The sequence below is a fragment of the Mya arenaria genome, chromosome 3, assembly GCF_026914265.1.
Source record: "Mya arenaria isolate MELC-2E11 chromosome 3, ASM2691426v1".
Taxonomy (NCBI): domain Eukaryota; kingdom Metazoa; phylum Mollusca; class Bivalvia; order Myida; family Myidae; genus Mya; species Mya arenaria.
Genome location: NC_069124.1, coordinates 12,800,185 through 12,826,065, shown reverse-complemented (window position 1 = coordinate 12,826,065; position 25,881 = coordinate 12,800,185). Strand labels below are relative to the sequence as shown.

Below are 25,881 nucleotides of genomic sequence, written 5' to 3'. Positions count from 1 at the left end.
GAGATTGTTCGGAAAGTGATGGGGCAATGTCCAACCTACCATATCCGATTCCGGACAATGCATTTTGATTTCATAATATTAAGGTAACTCTAAAGTGATAAATTTACCTGAGCTGCATCATACGCTGTTCAGATGTTTATAAAAGGATCATATTTTTAACATATGGTTCATCAATCTCTTAGCAAAAAAATATAAGATTAGCCAAAATTGAAGAAACTTTTGACAATAAATTATATTAGGAAAAAAACCTTCAAACCGCTATTTTTCTAGGTTACTGTCTCGTAAAACATTTTACGAAATATCAAACATAGACACATTGTAGTTCTGGAAATAAGTCTGTTACAAACCTTGTTTTCTGTGTGGTTTAATTAGTGCCAAAATCCGGATGCAATCCTAGTATTACCTCAAATGTCCATATCACGCATATATTCTGAGTACCAAGTACCTCTGTTATAGCTTGTTTACTATCGTTTGATAACATTTTAAAGTGGCACGTATACGCTGAAATAAGAATCAGATTTGGGCTCAAAATCTCACGTTTTGCACAAACTACCGAACAAATCAAATCAAAATGCCCATTATGTACCGACCATTAGGAATGTGTTCATATTATTATATTAGTTGAGAAAATCGTTTGTTCTTTAAAAAAAACGTGTGTTATTTGTTAAACCTTTTTCTTAAGTCAGCCTGAAAAAATTTAACGTATTCAGTCCATAAAACCCCTAGATGTCATACCAATGTGAAATGATACGAAAGGTTAACAACCAATTATTTTATGCAAGGCTCAAAGCCTAGGTAAGTTGACGCCTTAGTTTCAATAAAACGTCTATCACACAAGAGGTACCAATAAATCGTTGAATATAAACGGGCAAGCAAGACAAATGCTTTTTTTCACACTTTTATTCCATTATTAAAACGCATACAGATGACATTTCAGAACGATATTAATGAACAATTTGTGTCAGTCTATTGCATTACTTTTGTTTCTTGTCAGTAGTGCAAATAAATACATGCATATATAAATATATATCGTTCTAAATTTGCTTCGTATTTGAATGTTTCAAATAGAAAATGTAACGCGAGCTTACGATTTACTGGCTAGCCTTCGTAGATGCCTTTTTTGGATAATCGGAAGAAAGGACTTTCTCGTTAGATATTATTCCGATATGAATGACAATGTGAAACTTATATCCAAAATGTCCATTTCCGTCTTCGCTTAGGTAAACTGTACATAGCATACAATGTGTGCTAATGTTGAACAGGCTATTCCTGCAAACTTACAGCTAGCCAGGACAATAGGACATATCTGGACGTCCATGGGGTACTTGTGTAATTGCATAGAACAACTCAGCGTCAGAGACAACCTAAAATTATCATGTATATTATGTTCGTGCGACTAACCATTTTTGTCCGGAGAAGAACTCGGAAATTACTTGCAGAAATCGGCTGAAACTTGGAACATGTATGGATTAAAATGTGAAATATAACTTGTTTTTTCTTGTTGGAAAGCTATTTCGCCTTTTTACATTTTTTATTAAATGTCCACCCAGGTCCAACTCGATCACTCTTCAAGGGATAAATTGAAACTTTTGACATTTCTCGATGACAATGTCAGTTTATGCGCAGGTCCATAATAAGACCTCTTGGTCACACTGGATGCAAGCATTTACATTTCTACATATTATCCTACATCGTATGCCATATCTGAAGTGGGTTTAATAAATGTCTGTTTTGATATGTGAATAAAACACAAATTGCAGAAGAAATGTCTTTTATCAAATTTGCATCGATGTTCGTTTTGAGGTCCATGCAATTACAGACGCACTCCCGATCTTTTTATTTACCAGTTGCGCTATACAATAGATGTCTGTGTTTTCGCCACTGAATGACGATTCTTGGTCTTCAGAAACACATAAGGAAACGATGTTTACGAGTTTGGTTTCCATGGTGCCATGAAGAGATTGGTTATGGGATTGGCCTTTATAAAACATCTGATCTAATACTCCATAATTACCAAGACAGCTCTCTGTGGAAATACCTGCACTTTCTTATCTCTTCAACTTTTGTCGAGGAACACGACAAGCTATCAGTACTCTTTCTCATTTCTAAGCAAACTATTTATCAAGACCATTGACGTTTGTATTGAAGACGGAATCAATTATTTCTGATAATTTGCAACTTAAATCCTTGTCAGCAGCAGACAATTGCACCAAAGCATGTTCCAGACGAATAGTTCTATTAAACACGCCGTAAAGTTCGTTTACACAATTTCCGTTAATTTGCTGTATACACATTATCCAGGTACATTTAAACTGATCAAAAACATAATTATTTAAATACCATTTACTTATGAGCTATCGGTATGCTCAAAAGCACGGCGATCTCGGGGAACGTTCTCCTTTATACGTCAAAACTGTTTTTCAAGCTGATAATATAACACGTAATGCTTTGAGACAGTAAGAATCATGTAAAAGTATACAATCAAATATCAAAACTCATTAAAGCTCACTTAATTATAACAACGTTTAATATTCCTATTTCAACGTTCATATGTCCTAGGCTTATAGGATTAAGATTGTCTCAATAGTTATGTAAGCAACCTTGTTTATATGTTCTATATGTATAGGCTACCCTAAAGTAAGTTTTTAACTGTATATCTATTCGTATTTTATATTTTTGATACCGTCTACGATAGAGCGAGTTGCCGTTCTTGTAGAGATGCATCATCTTGTTGGGAACTGTCAAGCCGTGCACTCTTGCCTTCTTCTTGTTCAGGAAAAACGTGCCTGGGACCTAAAACGGATAGAAGAGATCAGGATAAAGTCTGTTTTCAAATGAAGGTAACTGAATGATGATAATTTAAATGTTGGGGGATAGAGAGAAGAGAAAAGATTATGAAGGAGGATACAAATGGCGAAAACAAAGAAGGGAATAGAGTAAACAGTGTTGAAGAAGGAGGGGAAGGAAAGTGTAGAGGAAGAAGATGGTAATGAAAAAGTAGAAAAAGGTAAGAATAGAAGTATTTTGATGAGAAGATTAATAAAAATAACAAAAAAGACGGAGGTTAAACTCTCGCGTATGTTGTTTCCGGCCGCCTTTTTAGTGCTTACTCTCGCCTTCTGGATCTACTACTCACTTAAACCCCATCCTTTCAGCAGCAGCTGAAGTCCGTCCGTGGCGCGTGCGGAATCACGTGAAGGCCACCGTTATACACAACTTAGCTGGAATTCGTTCTAGGCTAATGCTCTCGAACGCTTAAATCTCGCGCGAACAGATGATATGGACATGAATAAAACCAAAGGAACATGACTATTTGTGATTTCGGACGGATGGAGTTTAAAAGCTTTGTTTTGTTTGATGTAGGTCCATGTTTAGTCCCGTTTGTTGAAAAAAAAAAAACTTGCTCAATCAAATATGCATTAATGTAGCATATGCCCGTGTTTTAATAGATATTAACTTTGAGGTTTCGTCGATTTGGTTTATTCTAGTTTGAATCATTGTTTCTTCTAAATATTTTATAAACTCAATCATTGCCCATGTTTAATAGATATCAACTTTGTGGTCCTTAAATGTTGCGGTGTTTATTGCTTCGATTCGGTTTATTCTAGTTGTAATCATTGTCTCTTTTAAATATTTTATAAATTAAATAATTTCCACATCACAGAGAATGTCGTTAATTACTATTCCACAGGCAGTAGAATGTAGCTGTAACAATTGCCTTTGCATGAGTCAGTTGTGTTGGAGCACGTATGAGTTATAATGTTTATACTTTGCAATCAGTTGATGTGTTTGGTATACCAGTTCAGATAGATTTGTTTGTTTAATTCTTTTTGAAATAAACAGAAATATCATCATATTTTGAGTCATATTTATTTTAACCCTAACCGAATTGTATAAATAGTTAATTCAGAATCACCAAACGAATTATAAATATAATGAATATTATGATAAGTCCACAAACGATATATACATAGTACGGTTTCTTTTCCAAGGGATGATAAAACATTAACAGGATTGTTCTCATATAAAAATTTGGTTAATAATTTACATAAACATATATTTTTTATCAAACGCGGAAAGTATCCGATACCTACACTTCAGTAATTATGGCAATAGTATGAACAGTGCAAAAGTTACAGGAGCCTGAACAGGGTCACTAACGCAGACCCGGTGCACGTCGTATGCGTTTGAGCGACGTTAACAGCGTTAATGACGTTAAAGTACTCGCCGTTAAAATTCAACACGTCTTAGAATCACCATATTTGATACTTTGAGATGGGACCGTTTAAAAAAAAGACATTATAAACACATCCAGCACAATTTAGTTCTTAATTTGCTGGATTGTTTGTATGTTTATTATCAAAAGCATATTAAATAAAAGTAAATGAGAGTTTGCATTTAAATAAGTCACATAAATATTTACATTGTGCAATGAATAGTTGCCAATACGATTCGAAAGCTGATTACACATCAATTACAGATTCGAGTTCATAACGTTAGCTTCAACTGCCTCCAGACAACGGCACCATTGGCTGTCAATTATAGTTACTTCGCGCATTTGAAGAGGACAGGGCGATCTAGAAAAGACAACCGTACACAAGCGTATAGACCGACAAAATACTCCCTACGAAAATTAAAGTTTAAATTCTTCAAAAAAAATAATGCGCTACATGATATAGAACCACAGTAAATCATCGATTGTCACGGGCCAACACATGTGTGCGAACATCAAACACTATTAGAAGTTATTTCAGAAAAAAACAAGCGTGCGTTTTTGCTCGACATTTCAGCGAACCCGTTTCTCTTTTAGACAGACAGCCATGATGTCCCTGCTGGATCTGAAAAAGGAAACTTCGGGTACTCCTGCCGCCAAACGTTCCAAATATGACTCCAGCATCGCGCGTGACCCAGGCGGACTAGGTAATATGCATAGCTCTTGAAAATGAACCAACATATACAATTGTTTTTTCAGGAAGCTCGATAGAATTAACGATCGACGTGTAACACAGTTTTCCCATTAGTAATCTACAGGGAACATAAATTCCTATCTATAATCGAAAACGCAGTCAACCCACCAACTAAATCACAGGAGTATATATATGATGGCTTGCACGTTTTGTTTGCTTTGTGTGTTAATTTTTAGTTTAAAGAAATGTCTAGAGATGATTGTTAGTTGTTATTTGTGTCTGCAATTGTTACAATTCTCATGTTCAAGGGGTTCAGGGAATGAATCAAATGCGGGGTAAAAAAAGATTGACGCCATGAAAAATGCAAAACAAAACTCATATTGCGTCTCCATGCGATCAAAATCATTCTGTAGGAAAAAAGTGGCAATTTACAACGTGGTTTGCAGTTCATGTATTGAACAAGAGTACGATCATTTTGATGCATATATGTATGTATAAATTGCACATAAAGCGTATCTCATGGTGTTGGCGATGGTTGGTGATGGTTGATGATGATGATGGTTGTTGATGATGATGATGATGATGATGATGATGATCAAGTGTTGACTGTGACGGTGATGATGATGGTTACTATGATGCTAACGTCCCTCCTAATCACTTTCGCATTGAGCATAATGAATTTGACATCCAAAACTAGTAATGTTTCACCATTTTCGATTTTGCATGTGCCACCGCAACCCCAATGTGCCTAGTAATGCCTATTTTTGTTCTCAAAACTATTTTGTACCGAAAATTGGTGCAACAGTTGGGGATAAATTAACAAGTTAACTTTCATAGACCTACTTTTATCTTAGAAAAAGTTAAGACAATTAATACATTTGTCGTTAATTTGACAAACAATCGTTCGACAATTTCTGTTTGATCATGCAATAATGTATACTGTGATTTTCTGGTTTAAATTAGTTCCATATTTTTATGGAAACTATTTGGTGTAAGTAATCATGTTCTTGGCAAAGAAAGATCATTGTAATACACAAGCGTACTAACCATTTACTCTTTTACAGTGCATCCTTACCTCAGATTCTGTGTTTTATATATCCTTATTAGCCAAATAAAACTATATTATTTACAATTTTTTCCCCAGTGTCATTGAAGCTATTCAGACATTGCCTGAGTTTGTTTGTGTGTCTATGAATTGCTCGCTTGGACTAATGATCTGGTTTCAAGCTTGTATACTTATTTTTATTTTATGTAAATATGATACGAATATTATTGTAAATCACGATATGAGTATGTCCCAGCAGCACTGTTACAATTTGATTACTCTCTTTGTTCGTTCTTTTCTTTTAGATAGTTCATATCTTAAAAGTTTTTCAATTTAAGTAATTTTATTTTTTATAACGAACAATCACGAACTACTTAACTTGAATAGTACATCGTAAACTCTAACCTCATTACTTTACAAGATATGAATTTATTTAAAATGAGGGAATGACAGACAGATTAAATACAAAAAAGCAAAAAAATCGGAAACAATTATTATTAACAAATGCTAATTAGTGCAGTTCATTGTTAGACCAAATCCATTCAAGGCTGAGAGGTAGCTAGCCAATTTTACAAGTACATGTCCTTTGCTTAAACGTTTATACACAATGTAAAGACAATGCGGGAAAGGACTGACATATACAGAAATTCTAATTAATTAAGATGTAATGTTTAAGTTCCCATATATGTTTTCAGACACGCCAACTGAATCCTGATACAGACCATTCAATTCTTTCAGAAGTACCAACTGAAGTCTATGTCCGAATCCTGACAATTCCATACATGTTGTCTTCTTCCAGACTTGCAAACTGATGTTTATGTTTGAATCCAGTATCGCACCAGACTTCGAACTAGGTAATAAATATAGCGGTTAAACATAACCTATCTTAAACATACATATTTTCATGAAGCTAGGTAATATTAAGACTTGACGATTGACGTGCAACACGGTTTCTCATAATTAAGCTATAGGGAATATCAATCGGAAACCCAGCCATCCACACGAGGTCTCATATGCGAAGCTCTTCTGTGCTTCGTTCATTACAAATACTTTCTTAAATATTGTCTTAGTATGCTAAATTGGCGTCAATGGTATAAATAAAACAAATATATATATATTTTTTGAAGAACTGTGAGTTTATTGTTCAGGAGCATGTAATGCACCTTTGAATATGTACCAAAAAAGCAGTTAACCTTTTTAATAAGTTGAAATGTTTATGTTACGTATGTAGCTGTGAATTAGAGAGGAAAATGCACATGGATGGATGGTTTCCTATGATTGCTTCGAGTCAAAATTTCATTTAAGAAAGATGATCTCCCTTTCAAGCATGGCCGCTTCGGATTCATGTAACACTTGTTCCTCTTTCACACGATTTTATATATGAACTTCGTTGCAAATGCGTTAGCGCTATTTCGTTCTATTCCATTGCAATATCCGTTGCAATAATAATAATCCGTAATTAATGGTCTAATAAAATTGAGTTCATTATTATTTTATCCAAGTGTAAGTGGAATGGCCCTCTACAGCATAACACATTGCAGGCTATAGACGAGGTGATGTTTACGTGTTATATATAATATTTACAGAGTTTTTCGAATACGCATACGTAAACGCGGTGGAACTAAAGTAGCACTCACGTGCACGGGACAGACCCATTGAACTACAACCGGTATGTGCCAGTATATGCATGTTAGAGTGCGGATAACAGTCGATGGCAACATTGAACCATTAACATTTTAGTAGTCATTCGTATTTCTTTTCATGGTAGCCTGTATATCAGGTTTTGTAAACGTATAATCTATTTAGAAGAAGCATATTTTTTTTATTGTTTTCTTTGCAGGTGACAAAGAAGGCTCGGACTGTAATTTAATTTACAATACAATGCTAATAAGCACACAAGCTAATATGGCTGGTCTTCTTTAAGAAAATGTTGGAATGTTTTGCAGGAAAATATCAAACAGGGAATTTATGTCGACGACAGCTTTGCAATATGATTACTTTCTTTCAGTAGTCACTCGTTTATGTTTTTAGGGGAAGCCATTTTTCAATATTTGCTTACAAATGCTATTTCAAAGTCTTGGATTTATTGACACTAGACGGTATAATTAACTGAAGTATATCAGTCGAATAATAAAGTGTAAGTGTTGTTTTAATTTGCAATTGACCAAAGATCAATGCTTCGCCAATGTCTTCTGTTATATCCTCATGAAGGGAAACGCTCAAACGTTTGGGCCGTCTTCAAATGGGTGATCCTTCAAACCCTTCAAACTATCGCCCAATTTCTCTTCTAAAAACATGTATTCAATTTTCGCCGTGATACACATTTTTACCCGATTCCAATCAGGTTTTATGCCAGTTGAGTTTACCGGATAACCATCCTACTTACCTCTATTATAAATTTATTAAAGGTCTTGTCGATAGTCCTTAAATAAGAGTTTTCTGATTTGATACATGTTTGATAATTCCTGAAGCAACCTTATCATTATCTGAGATCAAAGCGGGTTTCCACAGGGATCATTTTTCAATTTTAGGTCCTCTTTTGTTCATTTTATACATTATCGATATTATTATGTATATATTATCGATATTATTAAGGAAGTTGATTCAAATATAAACCTTTTTGCAGATATAATCCCTTTGTTATCGTTGTCTTCCCTCAGACTGTATCCTTAAAACTACAGACAGACATAAATAAAACATTTCTCTGAGCTGATAGTTGGCGTGTAAAGCTCAAGTCTACAAAATCGAAATGAAATGGTCATATCACGGAATAGAAACAAACCCATTCATACACCAGTGTATATGTTCGACACAGTTATACATTCCGTTAAATCTCACAAACTTCTATGTATTTCTCTTATTTCTGTATTTTAATTACATCATAGATTAAGCCTGGTCCAGATTTAAGATAATGAAACCTCTTCATTATTGACTAGATAGGCTGTCTCTTGAGTTATTTTTCTCCTTTATTGGCCAATCTGTGGGTATGCATATGCTTTCTGGGAAAATTGTACACACAATGAAAAAGATGACCTGGATAAAATGCAATATGAATGTCCACGATTAGTTGTACTCGTCTAGTTTCAATTCGAATCTGGTTGGTAAAGTTCAAATAAAAGACGAGAGAAAAACAAACTTCTTCTCTTCTTTAAAATGAAGAATAGTTATTCACCAGATTATCTGTCGGTTTTGGTTCCCCTGACAGTAAGAAAAGCTTCATCCAGATATCTTAGAAATTCATCTAACATATCCAATTTTAGATCCCACACATCTTGTATATGAATTAATTCCTTTCTTCTACGATATCTGCATGGAGTTGTCTCCCAGATGAGGCAAAGACTGTCAACACTGTTGCTGGTTTCAAATCAAACTTTTAGTAGGATTAGCTAAAACACCTAGACTGTTCTGTTATGGGTCAACGTCGGTGACAGGTCCTACACACTCGCCTACGCAACGAATGAAGATCCCAGTAATATCACTTCTTCGTTAAAAATATTATTTTCTCAACATTTTGTAGGTATGGAAGTCAAGAGACTACATACCAGTTTCTCTTTTCTATTCCTCTGAACACTACTTTACAATTTCTGACTGAGGTTAAGCCCTCCGTGATAACAAAATGGTACTCTTATAAACAATTACTAGATAGAACGGGTTTAAAAGTCAGTGCTATGATATGATTGGTTAATCGAAGGTCCACAAGCCACAGCATGACGCCACAACATATATTGATATTTATTCCTTAAAAGTGAATAAAGTTATATACATACATTTTTGAGTTCGATACGTTTACACCTAACGGCATTGTTTTAGCCACAATATATCTATTTTTCTTTTGACCAATTCAAATTATTTTTATAATTAGTATTAGTATTATTTTTAAGGAGCATGCTTTTCAAACGTATTGTGTATATCTATATCTATCGACCAGATATCATATGGGCCAATCGACTTAGCCCAATTCCTACCAAAGTGATTGATACGACCGCGTTTGTTATTGATCAATTCCTTAGACATTTGAGAGCGCCTATTGATTCTATCTAGAATGTCTAGCAAGATAATGTTGATGTACGGAAATCCCAAGCGTAAATATTTTATTTCTTTATCAATATTATTAAGATTTTTTTCTTAATGGAAAAGAAGTTAGGGCGGGACCCCTAGGTAAATGAGGATTATTTTAGGCGGTGAGGTAAAAAAGACCTGGGCTTCTATGGACCATTTCAGACCTTGTCAGGAGAGAGACTTATTAAACCCAATCATGGTTAATTCTCAATTCTGTGATTAAGTCACTTTTTATGCATTTCACCACTCCTTATTTTGTATGTATATTATAGCTGTGTGAAGTAAGCTAAACATACGACATTGGACATTGGACATTCAAGATCGAATGTTGTGCTGGCACGACATTGGACATTGGACATTCAAAATCGAATGTTGTGCTGGCACGACATTGGACATTCAAAATTGAAAGTCGTGCTGGCACGACATTGGACATTGGACATTCAAAAATGAATGTCGTGCCGGCATGACATTGGACATTGGACATTGGGATTTCAAAAATGAATGTCGTGCTGGCACGACATTGCCCATGAATTAGGATGTTGTGTTGCAGACATTCAAAAGTAAGCATACGCACGATAGACATATGATTATCCGATTAAGAGGAAAGTTTGTTCAACCCGAATGATCGCAATTAAGCATTATTTTCTTATTTATAAGCGATGATCCCTAAATGAATAGGGCTACCAAGCTGGGAAACAACTCAAGTACTGTTATCTGCTTTGATATTTTCCAGTCATCAGGCCACCGTTTGCATATCACAAAACAAAAACCCCGGCCTCCGGTGCTGTCTGTATGTATTTGCGTCATCACTCGATTGCCAGAAACGATTACGAAACGCAGATATTCCATTGTGTTTTTTTAAGGAAAAGGAGGCACATAGGCAGATCATTAGCAGTTTCATCGATTTGCTAACTCGTATATAGTGAAAATATCACTTAACACCTCTAGTGGCGTTTAGTTGCCGCTTACAGATGGGGCGACATATAGCGATAGTCCGGGAACAGAAATTCAATAGACGGAAATGAAGATAAGGGTCATTTTACGGACACGAGATTTGAACATTTTCTGAAAGCTCCACCTGAGAATCAATAGAGAAAAATGTAAATTGACACAATCCCCTATTCTTATATATTTTTTAAATATCGACAACATTAGACTAAGTTTAACAAGGAGTTTATTCTCACCTGTGACGTTATCACATAATGTGTGTCGAGATGTTTTTGACAATCGTCCCACTTCAGGTCTAAACGTCATCTTTACAACCATCTATTCAAATTGCATCACCTTATACAAATGGCTATCATTCAATACAAACTCGGGTGCATTAATAAGTCAAAGCTCTTTAATACATTTCTTCCATTTTGTAGCTATTGAAAAAAGGCATGAACAATGAACTGTTGTTTAAGCAATCATTTTGTGTCTTTGTCATTGGGATAAGAATTGTATAACGATTATAAATTAGAACCGACACTCATATAGCCACTAAAGTTTCCAGTATTTAATGCTTGTCCATAGATTGGAACTGTTTTGGGACGAATACCAATCACTGAAGAAGGCATGTACAACAGTCCGCCAGATCCTTATTACAAACGGCCAAAGCTTAATTCTTTAAGATGTAATTGTATTGCTTTTTCAGGTTCAAATACCAACCATACATGCGTTACAACTTAAATCAAATTACACGGTGGGAAACGTAAGACCTCATGTGCGTGAAGAGTTTTTATCTACATATATTTTGTTGTACTTCAAGTGAACTGAATATTAGCCAAACAACAAAACAACAAGCTATATAATATACATGTCCTGCAAGTCATGGTAGATATAATTATAGACATGTCGTCAAAACAACCTGTGTGCAAAAAAAGCTTTTATAGCTTTGAGAGAAATATCTTTGTTCTTATCACTAATTGGATCCGTGTGATATGAGTTTTTCTCTGTGAAAGTATGAAGCTGATAGAACGCTCGACGCAAGCGTTCATTTATGTCAAATACTAAAGAATGATTTCATGTGTGTGAAGTTGGCTCAGCCATCGGCAATCGACAATCGACATTCGATATTATATAGCAAATCTTCAATGTTGAGCTGCAATGTCGAGCTGAACTGAATTCTAGCTCGACATTCGATATTATATAGGAAATCTTCAATGTCGAGCTGGACGGAATTCAAGCTCGACATTTCATATTGTATAGAAAACTTTTAATGTCGAGCTGCAATGTCGAGCTGGACAGAATTCTAGCTCGACATTCGATATTATATAGCAAATATTCAATGTCGAGCTGCAATGTCGAACTTGACGCAATTCTAGCTCGACATTCGATATTTTTATTTCATTGTTTTAGAAGAAAATGCATGTATACATGCTTTGAAATAGGAAACCATTTTAGGCCGGTAGGCCGCTAGGCCGCCACGCCGCTAACTTCACGCCGACATTGACATTGAAGATTTGCTATATAATATCGAATATCGAGCTAGAATTCCGTCCAGCTCGACAATTCATCTCGACATTGAATATTTCTATATAATATCGAATGTCGAGCTATAATTCCGTCCAGCTCGACGTTGCAGCTCGACATTGAAGATTTGCTATATAATATCGAATGTCGATTGTCTATTGCCGATGGCTGAGCTAACTTCACAGACATAATGATTTCATCCTTATTTCGATAGTGTCTTGGGAAAGTTATGCTAACCGCTTTATTTGCTAGACATGTTGATAAATAAAATCTGCTTACATACTGCGGAAGTGATGGACGAACATTTAAATACGTGCGTAATTTATTAGTAAAATATAATGATACAATATACTCATAAATATGCCCGGAACATCGCAGTATTGTCATGAAATGGGTTCCATTAAATGTTTATGACTTGACCAATGGCTTTTTTCCAGGAAAGTCAATAACGTTTTTCACTTGAATATTGATTTGCATTGATGCAATCGAAATAATATCTTTTAGCTAGTCGAAATAGTTGTTCAAAATAACACTAACTATGTGTACAATATGTTTATTAAAGGTTCAATATTGATGTACAACATTTGGTTGTAAGGCCCTGCTGTAAATGTTACGAGATGTTTCCAATTTCTCGGTATATAACGCGTCTTGGATACAGCTCGCACACTGCTTCCAGTATGGAATTGATCCGCACAAAACAATATCGCACTCGCAGAGATGTAACGCTGTACATATAAACATCATTTCAGCGAAAGTGTTAAATAATATATCAGTGAAATTAATTGGCAACTACGTATGTGTAGTCTTTGTTTTGAAAATAAAATATTCGTTAATACATTCGCATAGCCTTCATGAAATTTGCTGAAATGATTCTGCGAGAAGCCCGTTGAATTGAACTCGTGTTTTTGCAAACGACAACAGTGACAGGTGACATAATGATTTCAGGATTAACAACGAGTTCCATACTGCTGATTGTTTCTGAGATTTTGTTTAGTGCCTTTCAAAATGCGGAAAGTTTATCAAGGTATGTTGACATTTTTACAACCATAACTACTAGTATTTTATAACCATGTAAAGCATTCACGAACGATTAGCATATACAATATTAGATTCGGTCATTAACCGGAAATATTTTTGCCAGTGAAATACTATAATAATAGTGTAAAGAAGCTTTTCTTGGTACAGCATCGCTCACAGGGTACTTAAATTGATGACAAAACGAGCCCAATGTGTCTGTTTATTGAGGTCATGGAAAAAATGATGGTATTTGAACCCAGAATTTCTTTTGTGAGAGGCGGACACCTCTGTACACCGAAAGACAAACTCGCCTCACAAGTTACTTAAGAAAAGAAATGTTCGTTTCTGTTCGACTTTTCAACGAACCCATTTCTTTTCCAGGCAGGCGACGTTAAACTCCCTGCTGGGTCTGAAGGAAGTCGGAGCTTCCGGTACTCCTGTCGCCAGCCAGCCCAAGTATGACTCCAGCATTGCGCCAGACTTTGAACTAGGTTATATACTTAGTTTTTAAACATCTTTATATATATATATATATATATATATATATATATATATATATATATATATATATATATATATATATATATATATATATATATATATATATATATCTATATATATATATATATATATATATATATATATATATATATATATATATCTATATATATCTATCATATCCAAACATATTTTTATCAAGCGATGTAAAATCAAGACTTACCAATCGATGTCTAGCACTGTTTACCCTTGATAAAACTATAAGCAACATTAATTTCTTCATTATTCAAAAACGCAGCCAACCCACAACCTTTAAGTCTCAAGAGTATATGGATGATGGCTTACTCGTTTTGTTTTATTTGTCATGTCTTTGTTCTAGTTCAGTAAAATGTTCAGAGACAAAAGTGTCTTTAATTGGTAAAATTCTCATCTTGCCGAAGGGCTCAATGAATACCAATAAACTGCAGGATAATGGATTGCCGCTATGACGAATGCAAATCTCATCTTGAGATTCCATCCGATCGAAAACTGCTTGCACTGTGGTAATTAAACGATTATATTGATGCATATTTATAATGCATGAATTGCACATACTGCGTGTCTGATAAAGGTGGTGATGGTGGTAGTAGTACAGGTGATTGTGATGGTTAGGTGACGGTAACGCTCTTTAAAATCATTCTGACAATTACATACTGTTTTAATGATCATCGAATTGTATGTGTCCCATGAAAAGCCACGAATTTATCTGCCAAGTTATGATTACCGCCAACGTTCTTATGTGCCGAAAATCGGCGTAACAGTGCAGTGTTAATCAACAATTTAACTGTTTTAGACCTAGTACATAACAAACCACCTTCGTGAATTCCATTGCATTATTTGTGTAAGAAAAACGTTCAGACAATGAAAAGATTTATTGTAAGTCCGAGTACTGTTGACAAAGACTTGCAATTCAATTCATTTCTGTTTGATCTTAAACATAAATGATGTATAACGGGATTGTCCTGTTTATATTTGGCTCCCTATTTTTATGGAATTTTTTTAGTGTAAATAACCATGGCAATGAAAGCTTATAGCATCTTTAACGCGTACTAGATATTTACAACTGTTCAGTGTTTGCTTACGCAAGATTCTGTGTTTAATTAATCATTATTAGCTGTACGAAGCTGTATATTTTGTCACAGTGTCATAAATGCCAACCACTCTTTGCATGTTTTTGAATCGCTAGCTTGGACAAATGGTCCGAGGCTTATTTTATTGTCTATCTATATCTGGTCTAGATTCTGTCTATTTATTTGTATACTCTTTATACGTGTTAGGAATTTCGTTGTTCACTGTCTTGAGAAATATGTCCCAGTACTTTTGCAATTTGGGTTCTCTCTTTTCTCCCTATTTTTTTTCATCTGTAATCATTTTTCATTATGAACAATCGCCAAATAACTGATGGTTGGGAGCTAGTTAGACAATAAAACTAACACATGAGCTTTGCCTGACTTGTATATATATAAAAGAAACGAATTAAAGGATAGGACTGAAATATACGGAAATTATGTTACTTGTTTCCATAGATGTTTTCTATTTTCAGATGTTCCTACAGAAGTGTATGTCCAAATGCTGATACAGAATATTTACTCCGTCTCCGTGACTTCCATGGTGAGACGTTCATATTGGTTAAAAACAACATTTACAAATGATTTCTACATACTCATTTTTTAAAGTTCGTTAGGAAACATTTGGTAGTTATGACGTTATCACATTGAAGTATACAATCATTCAAACGTGCTATGTAGACGCTTGCATCTACGAGTCATGATACGAGTCCTAACTGACTGATCGTCCCGGTCTATAAAAACGAATAAAACAAACACACACACACACAAAAAAAAAACTCTTACAAAGAAAAACTGCTTTTTAGAAAATTAGGATTTTGGTGTCCAATTATATGTGTTGATGCAATCAACTGTCTAGTAGGAATTGATAACAATGCTTAGTATTAACATCTGACAACTGTATTTGTGTTTGGCTTTCCATTTAATCTCATCTGTATTTCGAACAATAAATAATTATTATTATAGCCTTGGTATCGTTGGTGTCCTTGAGACTTTAACACTTTCACCTGGTGAAAACTGAAACGCCTGTCAAGATAGTTTAACAAACTTGCCAGAGACAATAGACTTATGTACAGCAAGGCCCATAGCTATGACTATAAAATTGTTGAGTTATGCCCCTTTTTTACACTAAACAAACAACATCGAACAACAACATCAGACGAGCGCTGCGGCACGCATGAAATACTAGATGATATTAACGTCTTGTGTATACTTTTTGTGAAACAGGCAAAAACTGTTATAATTGCTGTTTTATTTCTATGTACACCATATCACTTTCATAACGATTAGGTAATGCAATCAAACGTCATGTGGGAATAAATAACACTAAATAGCTCCCAGACACACTATCATTATTAAGATCTGACATTTTTGATTTTTTTTGTCCTTGATATTTATTGATGCCAACAGCTTTTCCTGTGTAACCACGTTATGCATGCAGCCCTAACAGCATGCAATCAACAACAACTTGGCACAATCGTAAGTGCCTGGATACAAGAAATATCCGGTTAGATCGTTTGAGGCATGTCTCGTTTCTAGTACAATTTACTCATAGATAACGTACCTCTCCATTTATAAGGATGATATCATCTAGAGCATTTACAGCAATGCCGCTGTGGACCATGAATTCATAATAAATACGAGAATACTGATTGTCGGACACTTTTTTTCTGACTTACTGAGGCATGTTTCCAGATGTGTGGGCTTTATTTCACCACTTCATAAAAATGCCTTATTAATAATCCTTATAATTATACAATTATAGACGTATAATGATCTCTAGAATTCTAAGTAAACTGATTTCACATATTTTTGTAATATAATAAGTTAAAGACCAGAGCATTATTTCCTATATATCGTGTCCTGGTTTTATGAAAAAGATGGGCACTTTTGACAATGTGTTTTAACTCCAGAGACTTCATATTTCATATAAGATAAACAATTATCACAGGTTATATTGCGGTTTGATAGATTTAACAAAGCATGTGATTGTACGGTCAGACCAAACCTATGGCAGACATTAATACAACTTAGTGTTAGAGGTTATCTTTTAAATACATGTATTATAAAAATATGTATATTTGTATTAAATCAAGTGTAAACGCAAGTAATAACCAAAGCTACATTTTTTCTTGTATGATTGGATTGCGGCAAAGATAATGTTTATCTCCTTTGCTTTTTTCATTATATTTAAATAATCAAGATGAAATTCTTTTACTGAATGGCTACCAACGGATTGAGATGTACATAATTACATATGGTCTTTATTTTAAGCCGATGAGATTTTATTAATTTCTCAAACACCAGAGGGTTTGCAGAAAGGTTTTGATATTTTACAAGAGTGATGGAAAATGAAAGTAGATGTATGTAAAAACAAAACCAAGGAATCTGAATTTTAGATATAATGGAGAACGGCTAGAAATGCTTTCTCCTATTCAATTCCATTAAAATAAATTCAATGCTTTATTTCCCACTGAAGCGATTCTTGTTTAATCTTTTGGCGTCTGAGCTTGTTTCTGTAGTTTTTCATATAAACCTTAAAAGAAATATATGTACATTGCATGATATTTAATTTAACATTATTAAATATTTGCATTTTATATAACTAATACATTGTACCAACAGGCATATATTTATAAATGAAAAGTAAAACTTCATTTTAAAAGCTTATGAGCATTGTTCGTATGTAGCAATTTACTCGTCTATAAAACAGTGACGATGGCATTTGGTTACAAACAAAAAAATATAATTATGAATGATAATTCCTCTCCTGTAGGAATAAATGGCTCTAGAGGAGCACCGATGTGTTTCAAAGCTTTGCTAACACTGTATATATTCACGATATCTGTGTAGTTTTGTAATGTCAATATAAAAAATATATCTCTTTTTATACAACGTTTTAATGCATGGTTGTCTCAACGTTGTGGTAACGCTGTAAGGAGGTTGTTTATTGGTTGCATAAGTAACGTCGTATAAACGGTAATAAAACCTCCACATTCATTACGTTGTGCGTAATGGAATAACGGTAATGCAACGGAAGCGATAACATTGCTACTACGTTGTCACAACGTTTTCACAACATTACATGTTTGCTGGGAGACATTAGTACCTGTCCTTGGGTAACTGTCTTAATAAAGTATACTGAGAATTTAGTGTGACACCAACAAAAACGACAACAATAACAACAACAACAACCATAATGACAGAACCACCACTAACAGCAGCGATAACACCATTTAAACCGAAACGAAATAGTGTGTCAGGTACTTAATTACAGGAGTACTCTATGGACATCTTCCTGCGTCAGAAATGGGAGGACAGGCGGCTGGAGTACGGAAACACCTCCGAGCTGCCTTGGCTCGAACTGGACAACAAGATTATGGGCAGTGTCTGGGTACGTTTATAATAAATAACACCCATTTTAATGTACCATTTCACCACTCTTTTCCATCTGTTCCTCTTCCTGTTCAAGACCGTCATTCCTAAAGTAATGTTTCGTATAAGAATTCCTCCACCTCATCCTCTTCATTCACATATTAACTAATATGACATCTAAACATTTACTTGTATTCAATGTTCTCCTTTTTCTCTGCTTTGTCCTTCTTTTTCTCCCGATCTCTGTTTTCATCATAACAGCAATCCCACCTCCTTAACTTCATCTTGGTCAGTCAGTCTCTTCACCCAACTCTCAGGCTTTCTGTTAATATTCCCTTCTATCTTACCTGTTTCTGCGCGGCCTCCACTTCTTTTAGTTATATCTTTCTCTTTATTTTTCTCCTTTTTATATTGTTGGTTTCCTTAACATGTTTTCACCATTTTTACCATCATTATCATCATCATCATCATCATCATCATCATCATCATCATCATCATCATCATCATCATCATCATCATCATCATCATCATCCCAGACTGTATCTAACTGTTTCAGGTTCCAGACACTTTCTTCCCGAACGAGAAGAATGCGAGAGTGCACGACGTGACAGTGCCAAACAAGATGATGCATCTTTACAAGAACGGCACCGTTGTTTATAGCATCAGGTACACATAATACAGTACAAGGCTGTAACTTTGACATATAGAAAGGTTTTTATGTAACCGGAATGTGATCCCACACAATGGGTTAAATAATTGACCATTAACTTAATTGTTGAGTGTAGTCTTCTACATGACTTGTACTGGTTCAAGTCTTAGGGGTCATCTTGTCAACGAGTCTGCGACAACATATCGTAAAATCAAGATGTTTTTATCAAAATTTAAATCAAACAAACTTTGCTTAACTGGCCAATAAAGCTATTAGTCTCGAAATATATATTATAGCTATTATTTTAGATATGGATACGAAAATGCGATCGCACGATAGAAGTATAGATTAGATGGCCTGATCTTGAAACTATCATAATTGTATTTGTAAATAAGATTTTATGTGAAATGCAATTGCTTAAATCTTTAAATCCTCAAATAATTGGAAGATCAGGCAGACTTGAACAAAATGGCTCAGAGAACATGCTGACAAGAATTTAAAACGCAAAATTGTTGGGAAAAACTGTTTCCTGCTGATTATGGGTTATTGGATCATATATAAGGACCCTAAGCGATCTCTTCAAGGCCTAGGGAAGCCAAAATCGTTAACACAGTATTCCAAATGTTATTCAATTAGATCAAAAACATTCCCCCAATGTTGGTTCAACCATTTTCTGATTACTCAGAAATGCATTTCATTGCAAAATCATTGAATAGGGATATCGAGCCATCATCATCTGTTATTGCATAGAGTTAAACATTAACATAAATTCAAATTAAATAAAAAGCAACAACATTTTTTTTCTATTTGCAATATTCAAATTTCGAAACTGACATTTATTTTACCAATTATGGATATGCATTAGGATGATAATATGGAGAAATGTACAACGTTACGTCACTACGTAAAATTTGCTTGCAATCAACGACAAAAATAGATTCCCCATGAACGGCAGCACTCTCCCCAAATACAGTAGCATGTTTAAATAAATAAATTTAAAATTAATAATAGAAAAAAACTCTGAAACAATGTGAACAATGTGATATTGTGATCTAAAGTAATTCAAAGGTTTCTTGGGAATTATTATCGAGACAAGGTCTGGACAATGCTTATTATAATCAATGGTGATAACTTTCCAACAACTGTGCCATGTTTCAATACATTCATTGAAGTACTTTATGGGTAATGTTCAAACAATGTGAGATAACTTTAGAAAAAAAGTGCCCCAGAGTAAAAATTCCAGCACTGAGCACAACCTCAAATTGCAATACATGGATATCAGTTTTCAAAGTTTAATTTAATTCCTTTCAGAAGTTTCTAAGTTATGCCTTGTCTGAATAAATTCAACGTCAACGGTGAAAACTTTGCACAAATGTGCCAAGATGCTAATTTTCAATGTACAACTACCATTCGTATGCTTAGTTCAAGACAGTTGTTACTCAGTATAGAAATATAATGTATTACAACAATATTAGCACTATCAAATGTGAATGAATTCGTACAATTCCTTACACTAGTTTCAAAGATATACATTGTACAAACTTATTATAAAAATAGCAATTAAAGGGGATATAACTCTGCAGCAATGTGGTAAAAAGTTATAATTCACTTTACACAATATGACATTTTCTATGAGCGTTCAACTTTTCAATTACGTCCTTTGAATAGCAATCAAGTTACGGCCTTGACAAAGCTGAAACGAATCAACAAGAGACGATCATTTTTTTATATTTCTTGCAAACTGCACAACCCCACATTGTCATCTGTGCTTGATCACAGCTTCAATCAACTCCTTTTAAGTAAAATCTGAATTCTCCTTCGGACAAAAATGATTTAATTTAGTCGAACGGGAGGTTTAATAAATGTTTCATTTCTCTCAATGTCGTCTGTCAAACCTTATCAATATCGCACGGATATTACACACACGTATATTTCAGGTTGTCTCTGACGCTGAGTTGTTCTATGCAGTTACACAAGTACCCCATGGATGTCCAGATCTGTCCTATTTTCCTGGCTAGCTGTAGGTCTCCTGAAATTCTTATGACTAATAAAGCATATTTAAAGCGCAATCAACTTTTTATAGAAGCGAATATGCCAATACGGACACTATACTAGTATTAGCTCTCAATTTCGCCTGACTTACTAAGACAAATAAGTTTTTATTGTACTTCAATAACAGTTATGCCTGTTGAACATGTGTACAGGTAAAACAAGTACATACATACATAACAATAATGTCTATTAAGCTCCTTATTTTGGTCTTAATAATAACTAAATATGCATAAAGGTTAGGGGCACATGTTATAAACAATATCTAAGGTCCTACTCTCTCAGTATTATTAATGGTATTAAGAAGAACGCTATTTGTTAGTTAAAGTGTTTTAAATTAAGAAACGGTACATATCATATTTATTAACTTTATTATTCGAGATATGCGTAAATGTATATGATTTATACGATCTAATGATCGATAGTTGTGTAGATATACTAAAGAATTTATGTTTATCAGAGACGTATAATCAAAGTCTTTAAGGCTACAAAATGATTTAATTAACAATTCAAACTATGTAAAAACGATTTTAGGCATTTATATGTATACACAAAACTAGTTTAAGAAATATACTCAAATTAAAAATGCGATCGTGATTTTCAGAAAAAGAAAAACATATGATCTATAAACTTGGCTAATTTTACAATATTGAATAAAGAAAGTATACACGTTTTATTTTAATTGATTATTTAATTCTAATTACTAACGAATGTAATGTTCCATTCCAGACGCATACACAACAGAGAACGTTATCTACCGATGGGACGGGCCTCACCCTGTGCGCCTTAATCACGTGGAAATGCCACAGTTTGGCGCTGAAGTGGTTGATAACGCCTTCAGAGAGTCATGCCGAGAAAGCTATGGTAAAGGTAATGGGAGCGTTTTTATTTCATTTTAAAGTGTCAACATTTTTTGAATGCATTGAACGGGCTGTGGCAGACAGGATATCATTTTACTTAACTTTATTGAAGAAATTTATGATTAGCCCGACCATAGAACTATCTAAACACTTCGATTGATGAGCAGACATTTTCATTTAAGACGTCGGATAATATTATACTAAATATACGTGAAAATTCGAATGTCGCTGAATGGACAATCGAAAAAGACACCCACAATGAACGGTTATTCAAACACAACATAACATTTTCCTGAACTTTCGTATTCCAGACCAGTTTGCGTGTATACAGGGCTTCATCCAGCTGAACCGAAAGGTTGGCTACTTCATCGTCCAGGTGTTTGTGCCATCTAGCCTGATCGTGGTGCTCTCTTGGGTGTCTTTCTGGGTGGACCACGACGCCGTTCCCGCCCGCATCTCACTTGGCGTCCTCACCGTTCTCACCATGACAACCCAGAGTTCCGGCGCGCTCCAGTCGCTCCCGCAGGTTTCATATGTTAAGGTTGTGTCTGTTTCACTCATTATATATTACCTGAATTGTTTTCTGTATATACTTACTGTGTGTCAATCGTTTTAAATGAAACAAGTTATTTTGATATATAGATTTACCTTACCATTTCCAATCTATAGTGTTGATGATAACTTTACCCGTTGCAGGCTATAGACGTATGGATGTTTACGTGTCTGATATTCGTGTTTGTTGCGCTAATTGAATACTCGTACGTTAACGTGGTGGCACGTCGCGCACATAAAGGGCACTCGCGTGGACGAGACAGACCCATAGAACTACAACCAGTACGTACATTTAGGAGTAGGAGATTGCAGTTAATGTCAACTTTTAGATATAACAACCTGTTTCTCAAGCCACTAGTATTTGCTTTAATGGCAGCTTTCAATATTTGCAAACAAATAATTTACTTTAAAGTATTGTATTTATTGTCGCAAGAACTTAACTTCTGGCCACACCAAATTGATGTTTAGTTCCGCGGATTTTCCGCACCTTTTTTTGAAAATGTAAAGAAATATTTAATTTTGTTTGTGCGAACTCTCTTTTAGTTTCAACCCGACCCGTATTTGTTTATGTAAGTCTACTTTGGTATATCTTTTCATTAACTTTCTTTTTTGTATGATATTCGGCCACATGGGTCTATGATCTTCTGGTAAATAAATGATCTGTTATGATCTGTTCTGTTCTGTTCTATATTTTCTTTAACAGTACGGTCTGCAATGAATAGAACAACTCCCTGAGCTTAAAAGTACATATGAACATGCACTTGAAATGTTCATTTTGACAAAAGTCGTTATACAGTCGCAAATGTTGCAAAAATCGTTGAACTTTATATTTGGTTTATCCATTTTCGTGCCTATTCAAACCAGTTGGGTGAATAGTACATATACGTATATTGTACAATAGAGATTAAGTTAAAGATTATTATCAAATCAAATAGGTTAAAGAGCAATTATGTTGTTCCAAGTTTCTTCTATTCATTGATTATAATTATTGATCGAAATATGTTTTTGCTCTTTGTTTATTTACGGAAAATGACAAAATTATATTTTCCTTTTATCTCTCGGTCGCTTCATTTTTTAGCAAAAGTCCGTGGAACAAAAAAACAATGGTGTGGCCTGGTTGTCGAAAAAAAATAGTTATTGTTGCCTTAATTTGCAGTTGACAAAAGAACACACAGATAACAATACGGTTAGTAATTTTACTTATATTAACTTGACTTAATACTGTACATTTTCACTTAAGTCCTTTTAAGCTTACATGCTAGTATTGGTGATCGTGATTAGTGTATAAATTTGGCATGTTTTTACAGGAAAATATTAAGCAGGGTGGTCCAGCCGGAAAGAGCGTCGGTAATAATGCGGCAAGGCGGGTTGACAAAATCTCGCGGCTGCTTTTTCCGGGCGCATTCGTTGTGTTTAACATAGTTTTCTGGACCTACTACTCATTTGCGCCACATCCTGCTAGTAGCAATTGAAGTCCGTTCTTGTTATACATACACCTAGTTGGAACGCTTCCTCGGCTAATAATCTCAAGCGCTTGATTGGATCTGATGCGATTGACTCATGGATCTTAACTACAATTTTGGATAAAAAATGATCAGACAGGAATAAAATTGGGAGTCTTTGTGTCCCTATGATACATTCCCTCACTTCTACATGGATATCACCCAACGACAGTTTGATATGCGTTATCGTGCTTGCAGCAATAAGACAGAGTTTGTTTCATGTAGATACATGTATACTTCCGTTTGTTCCACAGGTTTGGAACTTGCTCAATCAAATGTCCTGAATGTATGCATCTTTATCGTATGCCTATTTTTATTATACTTATAATAATAATGTAATATTATATCAACTTTGTGAGTACACATTTTTCTTACAGGTTGCAGTATATCACTCGTTGAGGCTTATTCTATTTGGATTTCTTTTTTTCTTTTTAATATGTTTTAAATTTAACCATTTCCATATCACAGAGAATATCATCTCTATCCATCCCACAAGCAATAATATGTATTTGCTTCAAAACCTTTTGCACGAGCAATTTTATATCGTTGTTGATATTGATGCATATTTTTTTTAAATGCCGGTATTTTATTTGTATTACTTCATACTTCATTTTTATTGGTGCACGTATTTAAATATTATTACCATGCTGTTTAACAGTCAGTTACTGTCATCGTCGCACTTGTCACGATGGATTTATTTATTTATCATTTATTATAACAACACCTAAAATGATCTATTCTTCAGTCGCCGAAACACTAAAGTTGTTTAAATGTCTTTCTGCGCATCCGCAGAGAAAAAATGATAAAACTTGACGTTTTTTGGCGGGAAATATCCAAACTGTTGCGGCTATTTTTGATAACTTTTGTTCATGTGGCGGGTTTTCATAAAAAAAAATAATTGTACTATTGCGTAAGACTTTTACCAGTTTCAGTCTACGTGTTTTCACAATTTAGTAATATTTATTGCGCAATGTTTGTTGTTGTTTTTGAAGTCGTAGTAAATGAACGCTTTGGTGATTTACGTTTACTATTTGCTATTCACTCGCCGAAATTTGAGCGTCACTTCCTTTTACTTCTGAAAAAGACAAAACTCTAAAACAACACATCCGTCAGAATAAAATGGTCAAAACATGAACTAAACCCATCGATGTCCGGAGCTCAAATTAGGAGTACCGGTCACTAGCTAATCAACTAACTGTTGCGACATTGAACATCTGTAAAACCAATCAAGAGAACTTGTTGGTATTTCCACTAGAATGTTTAGTTGCAAAATGACTCTATAAAGGGCGTCTTATTTTAGTAGTGGTATTTTACAATTACCATGTATCAGCAAAATCCACACAAAGGTCGATTGAAACTTCAAAGTTAATCCCCCTCAGAATCAACACAAAATCTAGCGTGTGTTGATTTTAGACTGCACTGTTCGGAGTAGATAAGGAGTTTATAAGAGTTAAATAACTGATGTAATGGTCACGCAAATATATAAAGTCCACCAAGTATAACATGAACGTGAGTTTTCGAGGATGGATACTATGTTGAGGAATCAAAGACAAGTGCATGTTGAAATCAATCAGTTGTATCCTCCCCAGGGTCTGACTCCTCCTCATCCACATGGAGTGCCTCCTTTTCCTCATGGAGTGCCTTCTAATCCTCCAACGGGAATATGCCTTCTCCTTCAAATTTTTACCCACCACAGCATATAACCCTCCAGTACATCGGATTTTCATCTTCAAACATCCATCCACGTGTATGGTCAGTGGACCCATCCTTGCTGGTAGCATAATTTGTGACCAAGTGACTTCAGTCTG

General features: G+C 34.7%; 1 protein-coding gene and 1 long non-coding RNA gene across 4 annotated transcripts; both read left to right on the top strand.

The window, feature by feature from the left end:
* The first annotated feature begins 2,863 nt into the window (after positions 1 to 2,863).
* LOC128228106 (uncharacterized) lies at positions 2,864 to 7,623 on the top strand. The gene is made up of 4 exons (XR_008259889.1): positions 2,864 to 3,007; positions 4,811 to 4,920; positions 6,691 to 6,806; positions 7,539 to 7,623. It is a non-coding gene; the product is annotated as an uncharacterized LOC128228106 (long non-coding RNA).
* Positions 7,624 to 13,109: 5,486 nt separating this feature from the next.
* On the top strand, positions 13,110 to 25,090 carry LOC128228104 (glycine receptor subunit alpha-2-like). Of its 3 annotated transcripts, XM_052939210.1 has the most exons (11): positions 13,111 to 13,489; positions 13,864 to 13,973; positions 15,563 to 15,630; positions 18,364 to 18,480; positions 19,018 to 19,127; positions 21,048 to 21,130; positions 21,889 to 22,029; positions 22,331 to 22,560; positions 22,716 to 22,853; positions 23,728 to 23,757; positions 23,879 to 25,090. In XM_052939210.1, exons 1-11 carry the CDS (start codon positions 13,401 to 13,403, stop codon positions 24,041 to 24,043), a joined length of 1,281 nt encoding a protein of 426 aa, XP_052795170.1. In that variant the 5' UTR covers positions 13,111 to 13,400; the 3' UTR covers positions 24,044 to 25,090. The 3 variants fall into 3 exon arrangements, with proteins under 3 accessions (XP_052795171.1, XP_052795170.1, XP_052795173.1); XM_052939211.1 differs by lacking the exon at positions 23,728 to 23,757 and having other exon boundaries at positions 13,110 to 13,489; XM_052939213.1 differs by lacking the exon at positions 13,111 to 13,489 and having other exon boundaries at positions 13,864 to 13,938.
* The last annotated feature ends 791 nt before the right edge of the window (positions 25,091 to 25,881 follow it).